Source organism: Apis cerana, linkage group LG11 (genome assembly GCF_029169275.1).
Source record: "Apis cerana isolate GH-2021 linkage group LG11, AcerK_1.0, whole genome shotgun sequence".
In the NCBI taxonomy this organism is placed as follows: Eukaryota; Metazoa; Arthropoda; class Insecta; order Hymenoptera; family Apidae; genus Apis; species Apis cerana.
Window position 1 is genome coordinate 7,894,641 of NC_083862.1, and position 25,158 is coordinate 7,919,798.

At 20.6% G+C, this 25,158-nt stretch overlaps 1 protein-coding gene across 3 annotated transcripts in view; it reads left to right on the plus strand.

The window, feature by feature from the left end:
- Window positions 1-25,066, plus strand: part of LOC108002342 (RYamide receptor-like) — a 36,524-nt gene extending 11,458 nt beyond the window's left edge. The window contains exons 2-7 of one of the 3 annotated variants that reach the window (XM_017063967.3): window positions 14,403-14,797; window positions 18,956-19,206; window positions 19,808-19,967; window positions 22,924-22,992; window positions 23,221-23,458; window positions 23,985-25,066. In XM_017063967.3, coding sequence (XP_016919456.1) covers window positions 14,426-14,797; window positions 18,956-19,206; window positions 19,808-19,967; window positions 22,924-22,992; window positions 23,221-23,458; window positions 23,985-24,184 — 1,290 coding nt within the window. In that variant the 5' untranslated portion in view covers window positions 14,403-14,425 and the 3' untranslated portion in view covers window positions 24,185-25,066. Of the gene's footprint in view, window positions 1-13,018; window positions 14,798-18,955; window positions 19,207-19,807; window positions 19,968-22,923; window positions 22,993-23,220; window positions 23,459-23,984 lie in introns of those variants that run through there. The other 2 variants (XM_062082617.1, XM_062082616.1) reach the window with 2 other exon arrangements.
- The last annotated feature ends 92 nt before the right edge of the window (window positions 25,067-25,158 follow it).

Below are 25,158 nucleotides of genomic sequence, written 5' to 3' on the forward strand. Positions count from 1 at the left end.
AATTTAATTACATTAAAATAAAATAATTATATAATAAAATTATTAAACTAAAAGCAATTATTTGTTAATCAATGAATATTAATTATGAATTTTATATGTAATTATTGAAAATAAATATTAATTTATTTATACAAATTTATAATTATTTATAATTATCTTATATATTATAATTTTATAGATCATCAAATGATTAAATTACCAATTAATTTAAATAATAATATGAATATTAAACTTACCAACCAGTTTAAAAAGCATAAAAAAAAATATTTGAACAAATGCAATTCACAAAAACGATAAATACATACAATCGCAAAAAAATTACACAAATTATACAACATAATATGGTATGTATATGAAAAGGATTGAAATACTAGAGAAGTACTTTTATTATTTATACAGACGTGTCGATTTTTTAAATCGCTTTCGATTTCAATAGAATTTTATCGTGTACGAAATTAAACTGTCGAAAATAGTTTACGAATAGAAATGTCCATTTTCTCTCTTTAGTCGAATTCAGTTATTTTTTCACCATTTTATTCAACGTTTTCCATGAATGACATGTTGATATCGAGAAATTTTTTGAAGAGAAAAAATTTTTAATCGTTTGAACATTTTAAATTATATTGTAAAATTATACAAATTTCTTCAAGTTTGGACGACAATTTAATCTGAAATTTGAAAGACAATTAATCTGAAAATTATATCAATTTATTTGAAAATAAACTTATTTATAAATAAATTTATTTATAAATAAATTTAATATTTATAAATAAATTTAATAATTTAATATTTAGAATTGTCTTAATTTTAATATTAAGTTAATTATAATTTTAATTATAATTTTTATGCATTTATACAAATCATTTTAATCATCTTAATTTTATCATAGAATATTATATGATATTATATCATATAATATTATATAATATTATATTATAATTTAGTGATTGTATTATTGATTTTGTTCTTAAACTATCAATATAGAAAATAAAAAAGAGATAAATTGTTCACATATTTCAAATATTTATTTAATTAAATGTATTAATCAATATAACTCTTTTAATAAAAATTATTAAATGAACACTTTCCAAAAATTTATAGAAAATCATTGAAATGAAACACTAAATTGTAACGATTTTTATCTCAATTAAAAAAGTTATACATATAAATTCAAACTGGTCGAAAATTGTGTTTTACGTGAATTTCGAAAATATAAAAGTTATCAGAATTGTTTTAACCGATACTAGATGTAAATTCATTCGGCTTAATACGGATTCTACTAGTAAGCTTGCTCTTCTTTGTAGATTAGAACTGAAATGTTGGTGTTCCGGATGAAAATCGAATTTACCCAGGAAGCTTAACCGCAATCGAGATGATTCGAGTCGTTTTAACGATTACTTCCGGTGGAATCCAATAACAGTAGATCAATATCCATAGAAAAAGGGAAAAATACTAATAAGAAAAAAGATTCTCTATTATTACAATTGAAATTTAAAAAATGTATGCAATATTTATGCAATAATATAAATTTTATTTATTATGCAATGTTATGCAATATTATTTATATTCAATATTATTTATATGCAATATTATTCAATAATCATAATAAAAGAAATATTCCAAACGTAATATAATAATATATTTATTAATCCATAAAAAACTTTCTGAAATAGTTAAAAATAACTATAAAGAAACAATCTTATTGGAACCAAGAAATTGATATGTTCTCAATTTCCTGAACGTATTCAGAAAATGGAGAAGCTATGCCCTTGAGCATTTCTATTATTTCTAAGAAAATATAACTCGGAATTTCTGTCTATGCATATAATTTTATACACGATAGAAAAATGTCGAGATATTGAACGAAATCGATTTCGAATTGCGAACATGTAGTTCTCCCAAATTTACTATCATGGAAAACGATATTAAGTAAAACATTGTCAAATTTCTAGTATATATTGGAATAGACATATATATATATATTTTCGTGAATATGAAATTGTATTCTTTCTTCACGAACAATCGAATTCGTAACATTCATAAATTTATAATAAATCCAAATGAAATTCGACATCATTTGAAAAGGATTAAATAAATTTGCAAAAATATCTCTGTTTTTGAATAAAAATTTTTAATCTTCCATATAAATGATACCATTTTTTATTTTAAAAGAAAATTATATTTGTTTGATATTAATTAAACGAAATAGTATGAAGGAAGTAGATGGAAAATTTAAAGAGTAATTTTAAAAATTAAAACGAACACGAAAATTGATATTTAAAAATGTCAAGATATTTAAAATTCATTTATTTTTACGCAAATATATATTTTTCATATTATATATGTTTTTGTATATTTCGTGTAAATCGTATAAATATTCGATTATATCTATTTAAAAATTACGAAATCCATAAAATCGAACGATTAATAAAATCATTATAAGCAATATTTTTTTAAAAATAAAAAAATATCTGTCGTAATTTACTTCAAAGTTGGATTAAATTTTATTAAAATTAGCAAAATTTTAAACCGTTATAACTTCAAAGATAATGCTTTTTAATTAACGAAAAATTATTAGAAGCGCAGATTTCTTGCCTTTTGAAATGCTTTTTGATTCATCCCAATTTGCAATTTCCGAGATATCATTGTGTAAAGAAAAGAGAAATTTTTAACTATTTATTATTTCTATCCTTGTCGCTTCGGATCTTTCGCTCGTACTACGTCTCATTGACCTATCTCAAACTCCAGACAAGTGACAGGCATAATTCCTTAAAGAACATAATACACGTTTCCAAGAAAAAATGTCATGGATTCATTCATAATATCTATGATAACTTTAATTCTATTTCGGCAACGGATTGAGATATCGAGATAAAACAAAAAATGACTTCAAAGTTATGATTACCTCTAGTTTTTGAATAGATTTAGATATCAAATTTTTCCATTTTTTTTTCTACAGAAAAAATCGAAATTTTGTTTAGTCGCAATAATCTATTTTCATGAAATAAAATATAAAGAGATATAAGTAATATCTTGTACATAATATAATGTATTATATAAATATATATAATGGATTATATATTAATATAATGGATTTTTTGTATATTAATTGAATACGTTTTCAGTTATATAAAAAATCTTACATAAAAAATGTAATAACAAATAATTAAATTTTACAATAATGAAGCGAGAAAAATAATTATATAATAGATAAATATATATTATAAATATTATATAAATGAGGAAAAAGTGATGAATATAAAATGAATTATAAAAAGAATAATGGAATTACATTATATATAATAGGAAAATAAAGTATATGAGAAAATTTACCATTATAATTGTACTTATAATATCCTATATTATATTTTCATATTCAATGAATTACAATTCAAATGAATTACAAAGAATATAAATAATGATACCATATCTCTTATTATTCTTTTCTATTCTTGTTTCTTTCTTATTTTAATTTTATACAATTTAAATGTATAAAAGAATGTAAGAAACCAATTTTTCGAAAAATATTCTGTAAATAATCACAATGAAAAGTAAATTCAATCAAATTAAAACTTGAAAGTTATAATTTTTTTATTTGAAATATTTGATATAAATGTTTATCAATATATTCATCTAATATAAATTTCAAATTGTTTATAAATAATAAATAATAAATAAGTACATGTCACAGAATCAACTTTCTTATCCCATAAATATATTAACTATCCTCTACATCTTTTTTTAAAATTTAAAATACTCAAATTATTAATATTAAAACAATATACTGTAAATATTTATTTTATTTAAAGAAAAAAATATAAACGAATAAATGAAATGGATTGACGAAAAGACTAAAAAAAGATAAAGTAGTCGAAATATCTGATGAAAAAGATAAATTTGAGTAGATTCGAATATTTATGGATGAAAGCTACGAAAGCTACAAAAGGATAAAATTGATTGGATGATATGTTGATATATATTGATATACAAGATATATGTGTATACATTGACGAAATAAAGAAAAAAACAATGTAACGTGATTATCTGCCATTATTTATTCTAGATTTATATTGCTTGATATATATAAGGAAAAATGATTAGAATATGTTGATTATAAAGGAACAAGAAAACAGAACATTGTGATAAAAAAGCGGACAATGTGTGAAAATTTTATTTCCATTTAAGAATTTGCCAATATTATTTATTTTACGATTCAAAATTTTCTCAGTTATTTTTTAATAAGGAATATTCATGTCTAATACTGATACTGAGCAAATAAACGTCTGCAATTTAAAATAATTGAGAATAATTTTTTTGAGTTCAATGTATACATGAAATTGTATATTAATTGTATATTTATTGTATTTATTCTTTTTTTTTTCAATTTTCGTTTTCATTGAAAAATTAAATAAGTATACATTTTTTTTTAAATTCTTTGATTTTTAATAAATTATGAAAATTTTATTGAACTTTATTAAATGAAAAATAATGTTATTATTATCATTATATACAGTAAAAATATATGCACACATCATTATTTTTAATGAAACATTTTTTTATCGTGCTCTATTTTATTTTCATAATATAAAATTCTTATTATTTTATCATATAAAAGTATTAATAAATAATAAGAAATGTAATATAATAAATAATTCTATAATAAATACAATTTATAATCATTTTGAAGGAAAAATATTTACAATTATAATAATTTCCAATGTATAGATTATACATAAGAAATTAAAAATAAATCTTTAAAATATAAAAAAATGAAAATGTATTAAAATTAAAATGGATTTACTTTGTTCTTATCTTTTATCTTTTTGTATTTATTCTTTTGTTCTGAACAATTTTATCTTTTTATTTCATTTCATTTCTGTTGAAAAGATTCAAAAATTTTGAAAAAAAAGTGAGAGAGAGAGAGAGAGAGAGAGAGAATGATATACTTTCATTAACTATGAGATATTAAAATATTATAATCTATAGAGATAATACAAATTATCGTTTATTAGATATAGATTTTAATACAAATTATTACAGATTAATATCACAAAGTGAAATTTTTATCTGTTATTGACAGGATTTAATTTAAAATCTTTAATAGAAATAATCTTTAATTGAAAAACAAAATAATGATTCTGAAATTACTACTTTAAATTTATATTTTTAAATTATTTTTTACTTTAAATTTACATATTATTCCAATTATTTCAATTTGTATAAATATCTTATTATTGAATTTAATTTGAAATAAACACTGAAATAAAGATTTCTTTTATTTTTAAGTAATTTTTTTCTTTGAAATATCGCTTCATGATTTTTCCTTCTTAAAAGAAAAAGTAAGTATTTAAAGTTTTAATCATATACTTACATTACATTTTTACATTTACATTACATTTTAATTATACACTTTCTTTACATTATATTTAATCATGTTATCTTAACAAAAAAATAATATTGTTCGTTTTTAATCATTGCTTCTTTTTTTTTTTATTTTTCTCTCTTCTTAAAAAAAAAAAAAATAAATGAAATAAAAATAATTGATTCATCCAATTGCAAAAACACAAATTTTTTTTTTTTTGATAAAATTCTTTACTGTCTAGCTTTATTTAATTAATTTTCATATTGTATAAATAATCTGCGTTAATAATATTGAAATTTCTTTTCTAATCTACGCTTTTAATTTACAATTTGAAAAAATTTTTAAATATTTATTAATCATTATTATTTATCAATAATATTACGTTACAGAATCCCAGGATTAATTGAGTAAAATGTTTGAAACATTTTATAATATCGGTAAATATTTGAAGAAAGAAAATTCAACAATAAAATATTTCTTTGAATGTGGATGAAAATGAAAAGATTAATTAATTTTCTTTTAATTATTATTTGACCGAATGCTTTTTAATAATTTTATCAATTTTTTTATAATTTATAATAATGAAACATTCTACAATACTTTTGTTTTCTCTCATAATATATCAAACAATATTTTTGATAAAAATAAAGTATTAAATCATATTTTTAAAAATGATTAATTTTTAAAAAATGAATAAAGATCTAATGGATAAAAAAAATACTAAAGCTTCATTATATTAAATAATGAAAATAACAATATAAAATTTTATAAATATTTATACCGAGATTTATAACTTTAATATTTTTTATTCGCAATAGATATTAAATCATTGGTATTTTATATATCAATATGAAGACATCTAAAAATAGATAAATATATATTAAAATAAAAAATGAAATGAATAATAAAATAAATGTTACAATAATTATAAAAATATTTGTAATGATTTTTCAAATTGTGAATCCATTATTTCAGTACAATCATCATATAGAAAATATCGAAGAAGTAAAAACTAAAAAAGCAGTCATATAATTTATATAGTTATACTATATATTTTAGTAGAAAATGCAATTAAAAAAGAAATGGAGATTTCGAATGACGAATCCCAATGGAATTTTTCAACCAATGTTGAACTCGTTATTTTCCAATTCATTGATTGCGCAAATATTTGCTAAATAAATTTTCAACGATGTCAATTAAATTATCACATTCTGACAAGATAAAAATCGACTATGCTCTATTATATTATATTCACAGAATAAATATATATATATATATATATATATATATATATATATATATATATATATATCTTTTAAATTGTGTGTAAAAAAAAAGATTTAATTCTACATCTAAAAATAAATCGAAAGAAAGAAATAAAATTTATTCGTTTAAAAGTTAATTTTAGTTTTATGTCAGATAGATAGTACAACAAAGATATTTCATTTTATCTCTGTCTTATTTTATCTGATGCAAACTTAAATTGCTATAATTTAATAAATAAGTCTCAAATTATTTTTGTATATTTATATTTATCCTACATACATAATGAAATAAATTATAAATTAATAAATTAATTTTTCATTCGATATGAGAATGCAATAAATAAAAATCCATAATTGCATTAGAAATGAGATGAAGTTGAGCAAAAATCAAATTTCTGAAATTTCAAAGAGAAAAGATTTAATGAAATATCCTATTTTATGTTATCTGTTTATCATTGATGGCAAATTTTGACATTGATGGATTTATAAAGGGTTGATTCAAGAATTTTTCACAAATCTGTCACTTCTTATCATAGCACGGACCTGTTTCCGTACTATTACATCGCAAGAAGATTTTTTTCATAAATTAATTTCCAGTATTTCTTAATATTAATAAGATAAAATTTATTGTGTATACAAATTTAAATATAATTTATTATATTAATTATATTATTATATTAATTATATATTAATTATATTAAATTATATTAATTTATATATAATTTAGATTTAATTATTATAGATTTAATTATATGAAGTTGAGTTATTACGAGTTGAGCTTTATTACGAATATATCAATTAAGTTTTTACAATAAGATTAAATAAATTATATGATTTAAATTCTGAGATATAAAATCTGAGATATAAATTCTTAGATATAAAAAAATATAATTATAGATGTAATTATATATATATCTATATATAAGATGTACTTTAAAAAACATTTAATATATATAATTATAAAAATATAGATTATGTAGATTGATTATGTATGTAATTACATATGCAATTTTGCATACATAATTATGTAAAAATTAGATGTATAAATTGTAATATAATATTTATGTTGTAATATTATGTAAAATTTGATAATTTTACGTGTCGCTCAAATAAAAAGATTCTTTTTTTTTTAAAGATTTATTATTAATAAAAAAAGTTATCAGTCAAAATTGCAGAAAGCACGCTAAAAATTAACAACTAATAAAATAAAAAATTAATAATACTTATAAAATAGAATTAAATTAATCATAATTGATAAATATTTTACTGGTATTTTTTATGTGAAATAAAACTAATATTTTATTTCAGGTACGATACAAAATTTAATATAAAAAATAAAAGTATCTTGCTGTGGATAACATTTTTTCATTCATATTATTTCAAACATAAATTTTTTATGTCGATTATTTTAGTTTTTTATTTGTAGGAAATAAAAAAGTCAAATAAAAGATATAAATATTATTTTACAAATCAATTTTATTCAATTTCTCGGATGGATGAATTTCTATACAACATTCAAGTGAGAAGATAATTGTAAATTTTAAATGGAATGAAATAAAAGAAACGTTTCCTTTATTTTATATTACAAATTATATTACAAAATTATTGATATTTCAATATAAATATTTAAAACGACATTCATAAGATAAACAGTCAAATGAATAATTCTTGCAAAATGATAATTTCCTTTAATTTCAAATCTATTCCAAATTTCTTTATCCAAAATTATTTCTGAAAATTATTTCTGAAAATAAAAAAATGAAAATATTAAATATTAAATATAATATAAAAATTGTGATTTTTCAATATCTTAATATTCAGATATTAAGTTTTTTGTTATGTATTATTATTAAATTTTTTATTATTTATTATAAATATTCATCCTATATATTATCAATTTTCATCCTATACAATATTAATCTATATTTGTGTTTATTATACATTCATGAAACAGTTTGACAGATATATTCCATAGACATATTTTATTATTTATAATAAAGTATTAGAAGTTAAAGAAAAATCCTTAAAGGCAAATAATAATTGATTCTAAAATCAATTTGTAAGGATACACACAAGTTCTAGCAATCGAACAACAAACTCGCGATATACGCGATATACACAAGTCTGTGCCTTAACAAGCGAACTGACAACAAGAAAGATTGAAGTTGAAATGGCCTTATTTCCATGTACCGTGTATGCAGTCTCCTGCATACTGAAGAACCTTTAACCTTTCCCTTCGAAGACATGCATGCAATATGTTATCTACCATCTTTATGGAGTGATATTTTACCGTAAAATTCATATAATGAATGTTTAAACATTCTTCGATCCATGTGTTTATAATAGAGAATTTTGTTTTTTATATTGACAACACATTTATGTATTATTCATATTTTGATGATTTTGTTTTATAATAAGTAATTCTTTTATTGGATGAAAATTAATAATATTATAATTTTATTAAATATAATAATAGAATTTAAAAAAATAAAAATTCTTGGAAGCTTGATAAAGCTGATATGATAATGATACGATAATGATTGATTAATAATTTCTAATAATAAAATTTTAAAATATATAAATATATATGTAAATTAATAGACCAATGATGATCCAGCTGGATTTGAGAATCTTTTAAATAATAAAACATTTTAAATAAGTAAATAGTATATGAAATGAAACTGACTTAAATATTAATCAGTTTTAATGATAATTTGAGCTTTATATTTTTTTTCAATTTAATGTCTAGTAATTTTAATGCTGAATTAGATAATTATCCCTAATTATATTAAATAATAAAATAATAAAAATAAAATTTATATTTATTATATACTATAATATTATACTATAATATTATAATATAATATTATATATACTATAATATTTCTACGATTTCGTAAAAAAATAAGCCACAAACCAGATAGTTTCTAACTATTTATAAAACTAGACGAAAAATTGATCGATTGTTAAACCGGAAGTTAAACATGGATCCTTCGACTGTCAGATTGCCGCTGCTTTATCGAATGAAATATTCGAGCCATTAATCGCTATCGGATATTTTCAAGGCTTAATATTCATAGAATTATCTATTATCGAAAAGAAATTGTCAGTTCAAATTTTTCATTCGAATAAAGAATCTTTTCCTCGATGAATAAATTCAACAGACAATCCCATTCTAATTTTTTGAAGGCCAATATTCTAATGAAAAGGAATATTAAATAAAATGAACGAACATATAAAAAACATATACCTGACAATTTCTAATGAAACAAACGTTCTAAAAGATTGATTGTATCTATACTTTTATCTACGAATACCGATTTATCATCATTTCAATCATTCTGATGTAGAACAGTCCGAGAGATCTTTGAAAATATCTTTGGTCTATGTACAATCAATCACAAAAGTATTCACCTAATATAAGTTAATAAGTATAAGTTTTTCAAAAAACCAATAATAATTCAATATTACTTTCATTTCTTAAATATAACTTTATATTAAGACGAAGAAAAAATTTTAAACTTATTAAAATATTTAGAATTTAGTGATCTATTATCCTATTATGAGAAACATTCTCAATTGAAATTATATATGAACAATGATAAAAATTGTAAGGTTAATTTCAAAGATATTTTTAGAATGATATACAAACAAATTTTCATTAAAATTTGATTTTTCAAGTTAGGTGGATTTCTTTTATAATTGACTGTATACAAGAAACATAAATGTCATGTCAGAATACATTGGCGTTTCCGTTTCTGAATATCTAGGAAAGACAAAGCACTGACCTATCGGATATCACCATCGATAAGGTTATAATCAAATATCTAGGTTATTGAGAAATATACTAAAAATAAAATAAATCCTTGAATCAAAAATAATCAATGTAAAAATGGATTATTTACTCAATGTCGAAATACAGAAAAAAAATTATTGTTAAAAGACTTTGGTTTCCATGATACACAAGCGAAACAAATATTTTTTAAAAATAGGATTTGCAGTTAATCCGATATGATTTTAAAATAGCGTTAACACAATTTCATATCTTCACCAAAGATTTTTTAATCTTTTTTTAATCTTTCTATTGAATTTAATTTTTTATTTTATATAATAATTTTTATTATATATATATTAACAAAAAAATTTATAATTTATTAACTTTTATTTTTCATTATTAATTAAAATAATAAAACATTTAATAAAGAAATCATTTAAAAATAATTTATTTCTCAAATAAGATTTCAGAAATAATTTAAAAACAATTTTCTTTCAAAAAATTTAACTCCATTCAAAACAATCACAAAAGAAGAATAGAATAAAATTTAAGTTACTATAAAAAAAACTTTAAAGTAATTATTTATTTTCTTCATTTGTTAGTTTTATTAAAATAATAAGAAACATCGGATAAATTTCAATCTTCTCGATGAAATTAAAAAATATTTTTTGATAAACGTGACAATATTTATTTTCAATTTAAGCTATATTGTTTCTGTGATATTTTTATGCATGCAAGATATTAAATTTTAATTCAACGATATGCATTTTAAAATGCAATTTCAACGAATAATATATACATTTTAAAATTGTAATAATTGATTCTCAAAAAAAGAATTTTTGCTTTCAACAATATGAATATTTGATAAAAATAAATTGTGTACGTAAAATTTTAAAAACTATTCTTAATCATTATCATTTTTTCATCCATTGATTTTTTTCAAATTTATTTTTCAATAATTATTCTTTTTCCTTTTTCTTTTTATTCATATCCAAATAAACTTCATATTTTTATTTCAAATAAATTATTTTTTCTGAAATTTATAATTTGATCATTCGAAATGTATGTATGTTTCTTCTTTTTTTTTCTTTTTTTCTTTCTTTACATAATAAAAATATTTACAGAAAAAAAAAACGAAACAAATTTCAATCGTTTTTGTTCGCTTCATTTCATTCATGATTTTTAAATGAAAAATTGGTCATCTAATTTCCTACAACTTATGTATACATTAAATATCGAATTTATCTGAAGTCGAAATAAATTATTTATTATATTTATTACATTTATTATAGAATTTAAATAATTATATAGAATTCTTTAATTATTCTTAAAATTAATTGCAAAATTTAAAAAAATCCTAAAAATAGATTTTGTTCATCTAAAAAAATTTGTCCATCTAGAAATCATGAGTAATTAAATTTATGATTGAATTACTTAAAAAAAAATAATAAATAATCAAATGGTAAAGCTAACAATGAAATATTTATATGCATGCATAATAATTTAAAAAAATTGTATTTCAATTATTGTGAATAATATTGTGTTTCTTTTACTGCTAATAATATTTATATGAAATTATCGTTATAAATTAAAGATATAAATAACAAATCAAAAACTAATTATTTATTTATAACACAATGAAATGTCATTTTAAATAAAGATTATATGTATTGATGCAATGTTGATATATTAATATGATATATATTATTAAGATAATATATTATTCATTTTGCAATTTATCTATATCATTATCAATTATCTATATCATGAAATTGAGTATTTATAGAAATATTATCTTCATAAATAAAATTTATATTTTGAGTTATATGAAACATGAAGTTATGTATTTATGTATTGAATGCCGTCAATATTTTTATTTTTTCGTGGAAAAAAAATTGTATAAATTAAATATGTACATATTTTTAAACAATAAAAATTCATTCGACCATATTTTAATTTTTTCAACTACTTCAACATTTTAAAAACATATGATTCCAAATATTGAATTCATTCATGAAAATAAAAAAAAATATGTATTAAATGATAATTTGATAATTTAATTATGATAAATAAACATAGTTAATTTCTATCAATCATTTTTCAACAACAAAAATACATTCAAAAATTCACAAATAAATATATTAAACTATTAATAATAATTTTTCACTGATATCTAGTAAAGATGCACATGTAATATATAAACTAATGTTATATATAATTTTTCATTTTTTTTTATAATATGTTTCATGAAATACATTTTTAATCTTCGATATTATTTGATATTTAATATTACAAACATAAATTTTTTTAGCAATATAAAATTAAATTAATCAAAGTTAATTATTTACTTTTTGAAAAATTATAATATTAATCATATATTTTGGTACTAAAATTTTTCAAAAAATATTAATCTGAATTCTTTATAAATTATTCTTTATCAATTATTTATATACAATTATTATTATTAATAAAAATTATTTTTATTTAAAAAAAAATAAGATCTTCTAATTATTGCATGTGTATGTTATTTTTATTATGAAATACTTTTCATTATTAAATTCGATATTAATATCTATAATATACAATTAACAAATTATTAAATGTTTTCTTTGAACGAATGAAACATTAAAGGGAAATTTCAAACAGCTAATTAAAATTATCATTGTTGTTTGCAAATGAACACAAATACATAAAATTAACAAAGAAATTCTTAAGTTAAATTTTCAGAATATTATTTCTAGAATATTAAACGAATATCTTGTATTTTAATTATAACTTCGAATTACCATATAGTTAGCCATTCTATTCTATTCACAGATCTCAATTAAAAATGAAATTTCACTATATTCTCCTCTTTTTTTCTTTTCTCTTCTTCTAATTCGACATAAATGAGATATCAATAAAATCTTATTGACAACAGAAAGCTCTGTTAATCAGGATTTTGTTTAAAAACTGCATTGAATTTCCATGTAGATACGTGTCGATAAAAAGCGAGCGTGAAAAAGACAAGCTATTCGATTTTAACACGATAGAAGATGAAAGAGATTTCCACTCAACGTAGAAAATAGTGAAATAATTGAAAATTCGCGTACAATAGTTAATCACGATGGTATATAGATTTTACCATTCCAGTGAATTTGGAAAGAACAGGAGCTTGAATTTTCAAATTTAATTAATATTCAATATATTGCCTTTGCCAATGCAAAATATCACGTGTGTATCGCAATTTTGATTGTATTTTTATATCTTCTAACTTATTTATCCATGTACTGATAATTTTTTGCAAATTGAATCTCTAAGTTTCAGAAAAAATATAGTATAATTTATCTAACAACTTCAAGAATTTTCTAATTTTAAATTTTATTTAATAATTTAAATGTTATATTCATTTTGATTATGATAATCCAACGCATAATGTGCAGTTCATTAAATTATTTTTCGAAATAACAAAATCACTCAAAAAAATAAATACCTTTAATTGAAGCGATAAGACCACATATTATTCTCATGCTTCAAAAACATCTTGATGCCAACTACAATATTAAAAAATATGCAAATATATGTAGATTTCAATTGAAACATTCGGCATTGATGTTTGAAAATGTGTAAAAGATAAATAACATTCCAATCTGTTTCTTTAATATTAACTCATGTCTGAAACATCATATATTATAATATTTAATATTTCTTTTATCTTCGAAAAGTGTTTGAAAAGTGTTCATGAATATATTAACATCTTATCTCAATATATATTGATTAAATAAAAACATTATGTCAAGCGTCGTTTGGCCTTGATGAGCCTTAAACCATTTCTCATTTTAGAAAGGACTGTACTTTGATTACATATTGCGTGAACCTAACCTAACCTGTGAACGCAGTCCCAAAACTTTCCAAAAGAGCGGACAATGGTGCAATCCTATAATTCAGACGAAATTAGTCGTTTCAACTCCTCTCTGTCCGCAAATCAATCCCTAACTTTCCGAATAAATCCTGTTTTCAGATCAGAATGCAGTACGAGGGATCATGATGAGCATGAACAACGAAACGAATGGCTCGTTGGATGGTCCGGCGGACTACAAGTTAAATCTTACGAATCCAGACGATTGCAACTACTTCGGATCTCAAAGCATCTTCTCCACAAACTGGTTTCGTGGTATCATTTATTTCGTATATAGCACGGTATTCGTGGTCGCGTTAACAGGAAACGGCCTAGTCTGCTACGTGGTGCACAGCAGCCCCCGAATGAAAACCGTCACTAATTTCTTTATCGTGAACCTCGCTCTGGGAGACATCCTGATAGCGTTGTTCTGCGTTCCAACCAGCTCCATCAGTACACTGATACTGCAATATTGGCCGTTTGGTCCGGAACTCTGCCCAACCGTTATTTATTTGCAGGTGCGTTTAATGGTTTCCTCTTGTACGTTGGGGAGAAGACAATGGAGAGGAGAAAGATGATTATAAAGAATGAATCATTGTGAACGATGATTTTTAAAGCAAGAAAAAAAGAGATATTTTAATAGAATATTTTATTTATTGATTTTTCCTCTTTTTTTTAAAACTATTTTATATTTGATTTATAAAATTGTTCTTTGTTGTGTAATTTTATTATTTCATATTAAATACAATTTCTAAATGCAATTCTATAATTTTTAAAAGAATATTAGATATCTAGCAATATTTTTAATTCGAAACTTGGAGAAACAAGCAAAAATACAAGCCATAAATTTCTTTCGTCTCTTAAAATTGTCTAAAAAAATTTTGACTGAAAGTCTTTTCCAGTACTGCAATAAAAACTAAAAAACTAAAAGAATATAGGAAAGTTTCTTAGATAAACCTTCCAGATTGAGTCTTGTTCGAAATTTCACGTGGAATCTTTTCTATGAAATATCTTTCGTGAAAGTTTCAGATATAAAAATGTTTCGTATATTTCTATTTGGTTTTAGTGACCAATCAATCTCTAAATTTATCCTTAACAAAGATTAACATCTCTAATATGTTCTATAAATAAAAATTAATCAAAAGCAATGAGCAAAACTAAATTTTACATAACGAATAAAAATAAATGAAAAATCAAAATCGAAAAATAAAAATTTTTAAAGTTTAAATAAACATTATCTAATTTTTAAAACTAGTAGCAATTGAAATTAAATATAAATGTAATTCTATATAATTTACAAGTATAATTACTCATCATCAAGAGCTATTATTCATCACTAAAAATATTCCACTATCAAAAAGAATAATTTCTCAATTTAAATTCAGGATGTCATATTCATCAAACAATAAATATATTTAATTTTTATTTGACAATTTAATGATATTTAAGTTAAAATGTAATAATAAATTATATTATTTGTGTACAATTTTTAAAAAAAAATATACTTGCATATCTATTAATAATGATTCATGTACTAACCAATCATCAATGAAATTAAAATCGAATTTAATAATTGATTTGTACATTGATTTGAATAATTTATTCAAATTTTGATGTTTTCTAAAATTTATGCAAATTAGTCATGGAAATTGATAAATTATTCACAGAATAAATAAATACTTTTAATTCGTAAGAATTTTTTTCTTTATATATTAATTTTATTCTATATTGTTACTAAGAATGAAAAATAAAAATGATCTTTCTTATAAAGATAGTATAATTTATATCAGATTTCTTTTTTTTTTTTTTAAGATCTTATTAAAATTTTATAAATACGTCATTCTATCATATAATATTACGCTAATAACGAAGATTAAAAGAGATAGAAAATTTATAGGACAATAAAATGATGCGTTTATATGAAATCAATATCAAGGCAATGAATCACGATAAATTAATAAATTGAGATAACGAAGCGTTTTATATTATTAATTTGAAAAATTCGATCAAATACTAGAAAAGGAAGGAGAAAGTAATTACTTTGATGAATGGAACATGGAAAGATGAATGGAAGAGATAGTTTCATTAAATAAAATTAAGAATATAGTCAAAATCATTTAAAAGTTTAAGAAGATTAAAAATGACGTGATATGAATAAAATAAGAGCAAAATTCAAAAATATTTTAATTTTTATTTCAATCTATTATTATTCCCATCTAGTGTTAAATTAATATCATGAAATTATATTTCTCTTTAAATAAAATATTAATTTTGTCAAAAACATTCTTATAAATTATTGAAAAATATGAAATCTGTTATTTTGACATTTATTTACAGATTTTTAATTGTTTTAACAAGTTGAAGAATCACTTAAGAATGGCTTTCGCCTGTCACTCGTACTATTTGTTTGAATATAGTTTACTCTATGCTTATCTATGCTTATGTAAATATTTTACATAAGATTTATTATTGTAATATCATAAAGATCAATAATGAAGAAACATGAGAAAAGAGAATGAAAGTATATAAAAAAAAAAATAAAAAAAATAATAAATAATAAAATCTTAATTCCATGAATTTTATATATTTCATATATTGTTTTGAAATTTTGAAAAAATAATATTTTTTCTTATCTGGAAATCTTTTAAATTTTTATATTATGAAATCATTCTTCGCTTATTGACTATCAGATTTGTAGATTCGCTGAATTTAATATTGAATTTAATATTATTTAATTAATTTAATTAAGAATTTAATATGCAGTTTTTATTTGTATATCTGTACATATATATATATGTATGAATAGAATGAAAAACATAATGAACTATCTAGTTAATAAATGCAAATTTAAAAATGGGCTATGAATATAAAACAAATCGAAGTTTTAAATATTTTTATAATAATTTTTATTCTCATTAAAACGAAACAAAGATTCTTATAAAATAAATATTTTTTTTTAAGAATATTTTTTGCACGATATTTCATTATTATTATTCAATTCAATGAAAATAAAGTAAATGTGTAAATAAAGATTATTATATTGATAACAGAATGGATAAATACAGTATTCAATATGTAACTTTGTGTACATAAATGTATAATATCGAAAGTTTTATTAATATTTCAGAAAGTTAATAAATATTCAAAGCTAAAATTTTAGGTACATGATCCATCTCCTCTCTTCTATCACTTGTTCAAATTTCGATCAATATACTTTTTAGAATTCTACTAAATTTATAATAAATTATAACCAATAAAATTAATAATCAATTTATAATAAATTGACATAAGTAATTCAATTTTAATAATTATAATATTTTTAAAATTCATTTAAAAAATTATATAATTATGTACAATAACATTGACAAAATATTTCATCTTGAAATAAGGTATAAAATATTTATTATTCTATGAAAATATTATACAAACTAAAAATTATTCGAATACGAAGATTAAAAAATTCATCAATATACATATATATAATGATGATTATGTCCACTATTTAAAATCAATATTTCACAATCAAGAAATAAATTTTGTAAAATAATTTAGGAAGCAAAGATTATTTTTAAGAATTAATAATTTCCAATTTATCGATTTAAATTATCTCAGAAACTTGATTCAATATGTATCATTGATTCAATATGCACAATCGATAAATGCATAAATTTGTTGACCACGCGATCGTTCGCGAATTTCATATTCAACCACGATTAATAAATAAATAAATATCGCATCAATTATGCATCAAATCTTATATATCAAGTCTTATATTTCAAATCATGGATATTCGTGTAATTGCATAACGTAGAACGAAAATTTTCTTCGATTTTGAAATTTTATCGGTTCTATTTTTTGATTTCCACTCGAATTCCATCAAGCTAGATGACAAAGCTTCGTCCAACAAAAGGATATCTCGCTATTGATATTCCTGCTGACTCTTTTAAATCCTTTCAAAAATGGAAATCGAATATTGAAATTTGCAAAATTTCTGATCTTTTTTTTTTTTAACAACAAATTCTTTATTAATATTGAAACATATGAAATTAATAAAATTCATTTTCTCGAATAAAGATATGCAATATAAGTTGATCTATATATTGAATCAAAATAATTTCTTCGTGTGATTTTTCCAATGATTATCTATGATTTTATTATTTCACAAATTTGTAAGAATAATTAAAAAAATCTTTGGATACAATTTGTTAAAATTGTTTCTGCTAAAATTTTTGTTATTGCATTTTTATTGTAAAAAATCATTTTAAGTGAAGTAGAATATGATTGTGATATTCTAAAATATCATTTATTTATCTTTGCAACATTTTTCTTGTAATACAATATAAGATAAGAAAATTTCATTTTTATTGTCAAATCTTTTCTTCTTTAATATAATTAGATGAAATTATATCATTTAAATTTCAAAGACTCAAAATTTACATATACAGCAATTTAAATTTGATAAAAATAAAAGCAATTTAATTAATTAATTTTCTTATTATCTGTATATATATCACATTTGAATATATTCATGAAGTTTACTGATTGAAAAAATAATCTAACAATTAATTATCCCATTCTCCTGCGTTTTAGAATCTAAAACATAATTTTTCTATAATATTCAGATTTTGAAAGAATAATAGAGAAGAAGAAATAATTGATCCGATCATATTTTTTAGGCAGTATCAGTTCTAGTGAGTGCTTACACGCTCGTTGCGATCAGTATAGATCGTTACATAGCTATTATGTGGCCTTTGAAACCAAGATTGAGCAAACGGCAAGCTCAACTTCTAATTCTCGCTGTTTGGTTGCTGGCTATGGTAATATCGCTCCCTATCGCTATTGTTTCAAAACTCTTCCAACCATCGATCCAATATAAAAGATGCAATCAATATATCTGCATTGAAGTTTGGCCATCGTTGGAGAATAGGTAATTATCAATGCACATTTATATATTTTTTATCAAATCTCATATAATGATTAAAATTACGATAATAAATTATATTAAGAATTGTAGAATATTTATTATATACATTTTTCGAATATTAATGAATTAAAATATTTATTTGAAATTCAAAATCTAAAACTTATAAATTGAGAGATTTATAGAAAAAAAATGAAATTATCATAATAATTATAATTTTCATAATTTCACAGGATATATTTATAAATAATTCTTCTTTAATCTAAATATAATACTATTTGATAAAATATTTTTTTATTCTTCTGAAAGAATTCATAAATATTATTATCTATAGGGGGAAATATCATCGAAATTAAATATGCAAATAAAGATAAATATCTAAACTTTAAATCTATCCGATATGTATCATTTTATGTTAATTCGCCGTTTAAAATTCTTTTGGCCTTCCTCATTCTAATCGAAATTTTCGAGAGCATAGAAAGGAAACTTTGTAACTTTCCTATTCCTCTCGAATTCACCACCTATTAATGTCTTATCGAACTTAGGAAAGGATAATGACTTTTGACAATCGATTTTATATTCACTTTGCTTGTTTCACTTGTTGCAGATATTATTACTCGATCGCATTATTGGTTCTTCAATATGTGATACCAATAACAGTACTAGTGTTCACTTATACCAGCATCGCTATTATGGTTTGGGGTAAACGACCACCAGGAGAAGCTGAAAATATCAGAGATCAGAGAATGGCACGTTCAAAGAGGAAGGTAAGATTTTATATGATATATAAGAAACGAATTTATTAGATTAAATTTATAAGAATAGAAATGGATGAATGAAAGAGAGAAGAATGATTTAACATCCAGTAAAATATGTTTAATTTACTGTCTTATTTATGGATCTTAATCGATACTATGTATTATAATTGTATAAAATTGTATAAAATTAGTAACGAAAATTAAAATAATTATTTTATATTAAAATAAGATCATTAAAATAAAATATCATAAATAAAATATTTGTCTGATCTGTATGCAGGATTTATTGCAATCTCGTATAATTTAATATATGCAATTGAAATATTTCTTTAAATATTAATGGAAATGTATAACTCTCATATAAAACATATGTTCATTTCAAAATATTTCATGGAGAAACAATTCCTTTTATTGATTGATAGACTTTCTTTTTTTTAAAGAAAATAATAATGATCGTAAAAATAAAACGTAAAAATTATATGATTTTTAATCGAAAATTATTTTTACTTTTAGCAAATATTATATATATAATATATAATATATAATAATTAATAATAAATAATTTTATTATAAAATTATTTGTTGTATCAAAGCATTAACTAAAATTTTTTTGAAAATATGTTAATAATTATGTAATAATTACTATGATTAAATGACTAATATGATGACTAATAGATAATTTATGTCAATTATATTAATCATTGACATAAACAATTCATATAAATTGTAATTTGTTTAATATTATGTAGTTTATATATAATAACTATATATTTGATATATAATGATATATAATTGTTTATTTATAATAATTTTTGGATAAATAAAAAAATTAATGAAAATAATAAATAATAAAGAAAAATTGTTAATAATAAAAGATTAATAATTTTTCAAATAAAGCTTCAATGATTTTGAGAGAATGATTATTTTTTTCATGGATAAATATTTTATAGAAATCATATGAAGATCAATTTTTTTTTTTAAATAAAATTATATCCTTTTCATAATTTTATTTATTTAATAATATTTAATAATAATAGAAATTATTTAATAATAATAGAAATTCAATTTCGTTCTTTTTTTGAAACAATGATTAAACAATCAATAAGGCAAAAAACGATGATTGAACAATGAATCAATCATCAAGTCTGTGTTGTCCCATTGATTGTGAATAGAAACGAAATAATTTGATTCGTTCCAATATATCGAGTTTATCAATCTAATAGCAAGAATATTTATAATTCGTATAATCATTTTCAATACAAGTGTCCTAATTTATTTCACGGCCATCTGAAAATACTTCTATCCGTAACGAGTACGATAACAGAAGCATTCATTTTTATTGGAGTGTATTCGAACGTAAAAAGAACGAAATGGCGTCTGAAAAGCAAACAGAAAAGCAAACGTCAGTTAAGACAAAATAGAAAAAGGATGAAAAGAAAAGTACAAATAGTAGGAATAATCGGAAAACTTGAATTGATAGTTATAATGTTTGTATTTAATTTTTTTTATGTACGATTCGAAAACAATTATTCTATAAAAATAAGAATATTTATATATTTTTTGTTAAAATAATAAAATAAATAAAAAAAATAATGGTAAACATGAGGAATTATAGGATGGATCAGTATTTCTCTTTAAAAATGCGTATTGTTGGAATCAAAATTTCAAAGTTTCAATATGATCAAAGTATTTCGTATATTAAATTTAAGATTTTAAATTTAAGAATTCAAAAACTAATGAATCTATTATCTATAATCTTTTGTTTAATTAGTTGTTCCAAAAAGTTTGTTGCACACTTCATTAATTGAGAAAATAACTTATGATAGTTTATTGTTAATAATAAAAACAAACTTGAATAAATTTGTATATGACATATTGCAAAAATTATTGACATAGCTAATTGACATCTACCTAATTCTCGTAATTAATTGAGAATTATTGTGATAGATTTTCTTTTATTTTTTACTTAATTGTTTTAAGCAATTGTTACAATGCATGATTATTTTATCATATATGTCTATATGAAAAACAAATGATGCAAAAAATAAAAAGATACATAAAATATATTATCTATTAAAAATAATATGCAGAAAAGGTAAAAAGTAAAAAATATAAAAAAAAATTTAAGATAAAAAATATTACAGTAACATAAAAACTTTAACTAAAAAAAGAAATTAAAGAAAAATGTATAAAAAAAGCAGAGATTGTAAACTCGGATTTATTGTTTTTATAAAACAATATTATTATTTGTTATAAAAAAATAAAATAATTGAAAATCCTATAAAAATACTATAATATCCAGAGATAATATCCAGTCAAATGAAAAGCATATTACTTTGAAAGTGATCTCTGATTTTGAACTATTGAAATTATTATTTCAATTATTATTTCAATAGTACTATTGAAATTATACTGAAAATGAAATTTATTTAATATTATATAATTTCTCATCATAAAAAAAATTTCTAATTTTTAAAATTCATATGAGAAATAAAAATGAATTAATCGCAATCCATTATACTTCTCTGATGAGAAGAGATGTTGTTTGCATCATATGTACAACATCACAGTGAAATAAGCCAACTCTAAATAGACAACTCTGGGATATTACGAGCATAACTATATATTCACATTAACTTCCAAATTTATATTCCCTATAAATTTTAGCCAACAAGTTTTTTTTATGATTTGACTTGTATTTTAAGGAATATTTCAAAACATACCATAAAATTCTGAAGAAAATTATTAGGAATAATAAAAAACTATTAATTTTTTTTGAAGTCTAAGTTGATTCTAAGTTATTTCGATTAGATCTAATTAAAATTTTAAATTGTGAATAATAACATAAATTTATGATAAAATATAAAAATGTTTTAAATATTACGCATTTTATTATTTATATAAAATTATTATATAAAATCCTTATATAAAATCATAAAAAATATCAGTTGTATATTTATTTCAGATGGTGAAAATGATGGTGACAGTTGTAATAGTGTTTACTGTCTGCTGGCTTCCATTCAATATATTGAACGTAAGTAACAATAATTCTTATTTTTCTGTTTTAACAAAATGTTACAAAAAAATTAATTTAATATTAATTGTAATAATAATAATTCAAATTAATGTTTAATCATATTAATTTTTCAGAAAATCAAAGTAGCATAACATTACGTTGTTATGTTACATATTAAATAATTATATTTTAAAAAATAATTATATTTTCAAAATATATTTTTAAAAATATCGCAAAATATTTTAGTTAATAATGGATAATAACGAAACTCTTGGAAGTTGGACCTGGTTTCCTTTTGTATGGATGATTCTCCATTGGTTGGCCATGTCTCATTCATGTTATAATCCAGTAATTTATTGTTGGATGAACGCAAGGTTTCGAACTGGTTTCATAACAGCAATCGGTCATTTACCTGGTACACATCGACTTCTTCGCAGAGAAAGACGTGATAATTATAATGCTAGTTTGGATATTCCTTTAACAGGTATTTTAATATTTAATATTACAAAACATTGAATACAATTTAATAAAATAAATTAGAAATATAATTTTCAAAAAATATACTTAACTTTTAGAAATTTAAATACAACATATAATTTAAATACAACATATGATAATATGATTCTGATATCTATTTAAAGTAATAAAAATTGAAAAATTCTATGAATTTTTTAAATATTGAAAAAATAAAATGAAGTTTTTAACTGTGATATTTTGACAGCATATTAGTTCATTAAAATTATTTATAAATTTTATTACAAAATTCTATTTTTCAAATTTTAACCATTCTATTGTAACAAAATATATTGATGTACAAAAAGGAATAACAAGCTGCATTGAAAATTATATAATTCTATTTAAAACAGATCATACGATCATTTACATAAAATCTAACGACATGAAAATGAAACTACAAGTTTTATCTGAAACATTTTCTAATAATCAAGTTATTTCATTTATCCTATGTATTTTTTATTTTAACACAATATTTGTAATTTGTTTAATTACAGGTTTTAATGATTCAAATCATTCTGTCCTTCGACGTATGAACACATGCACAACATATATCAGTGTTCGTCGTAAAGCAAATGGGAATCACACTGCACCTGCAAGAAGTGCAAGCTTCCGTAATGATTCTTTCCGACCAATGGCACAACAATTACAACGACAATTCACTTACCTCGAATCTCATACAGAAGAGCAATTATAAAAAATTTTTGTAATTAAATTAAGGATTAAGTATTAATGAGGGTAAATATGAGATTAGTGAGTACTGATATATAAAGTGATGTAAAATTTGAGTGATGTAAAAATTTGCACAAAAAGATAGTGTATGGAGATCGTGAAAAAACATGAATTAAAAAAGAATTACAAATATTACAACGATATTATGGGAAAATTAACGTTGATTTAAAAAATACGAATATATATATAATCAAAAAAAAAGAAAATTTTTTAATTTTTTAATCAATGTAATGATAAGTTTTGCCGTTTTTTATAATTAATACTAAACATTTTGTACAAAATATTTGTGTAACAATGAACAATGTGATTAGACAAGTGATCAATGTAGATATATTTTTATATTTTATATACTTATTTTCTTTATTTATTTATTTATTTTGTTTATTCTTTATTTATTTTAATTTATTGACATTACATTAAGAAGGAAAAAATAAAAATAAGTTTTCTTACATTTTTTTATATTTAAATTTTAGCTAAAATTAAAATATAAAAAGACGTGGTTTTATAAATAAAGGCAAACTTTTCATTAAAATTATTTACGATGTTATTTGTAATAATAATAATTCTAATTAAAATGAAATTGTTAATGTTTTTTTAACATTCATTTTTTTAATAAGAGATAAATCATATCTAATTTTATTAAAATTCTAATGAAATATTAAATTGTTATATTTTTATTCTTATTATTCTTATTATTCTTATTCTTATTCTTATTTCTATTCTTTTATAGAAATAATATTATAGCAAGATTAACAAAGATTTAATAATTGAAATTCAGAAGTGTATCATATTGTAAACAAAAACTGTTAAACAATAAGAGATTTATAATATATATCTTACAAATATCAATCATTTTTTTCTTTCCTTTATATAAATCATATATGATAGAAACTATCTATATAACATATTTGGAATACTTTATATTTATTTGAATAGAAA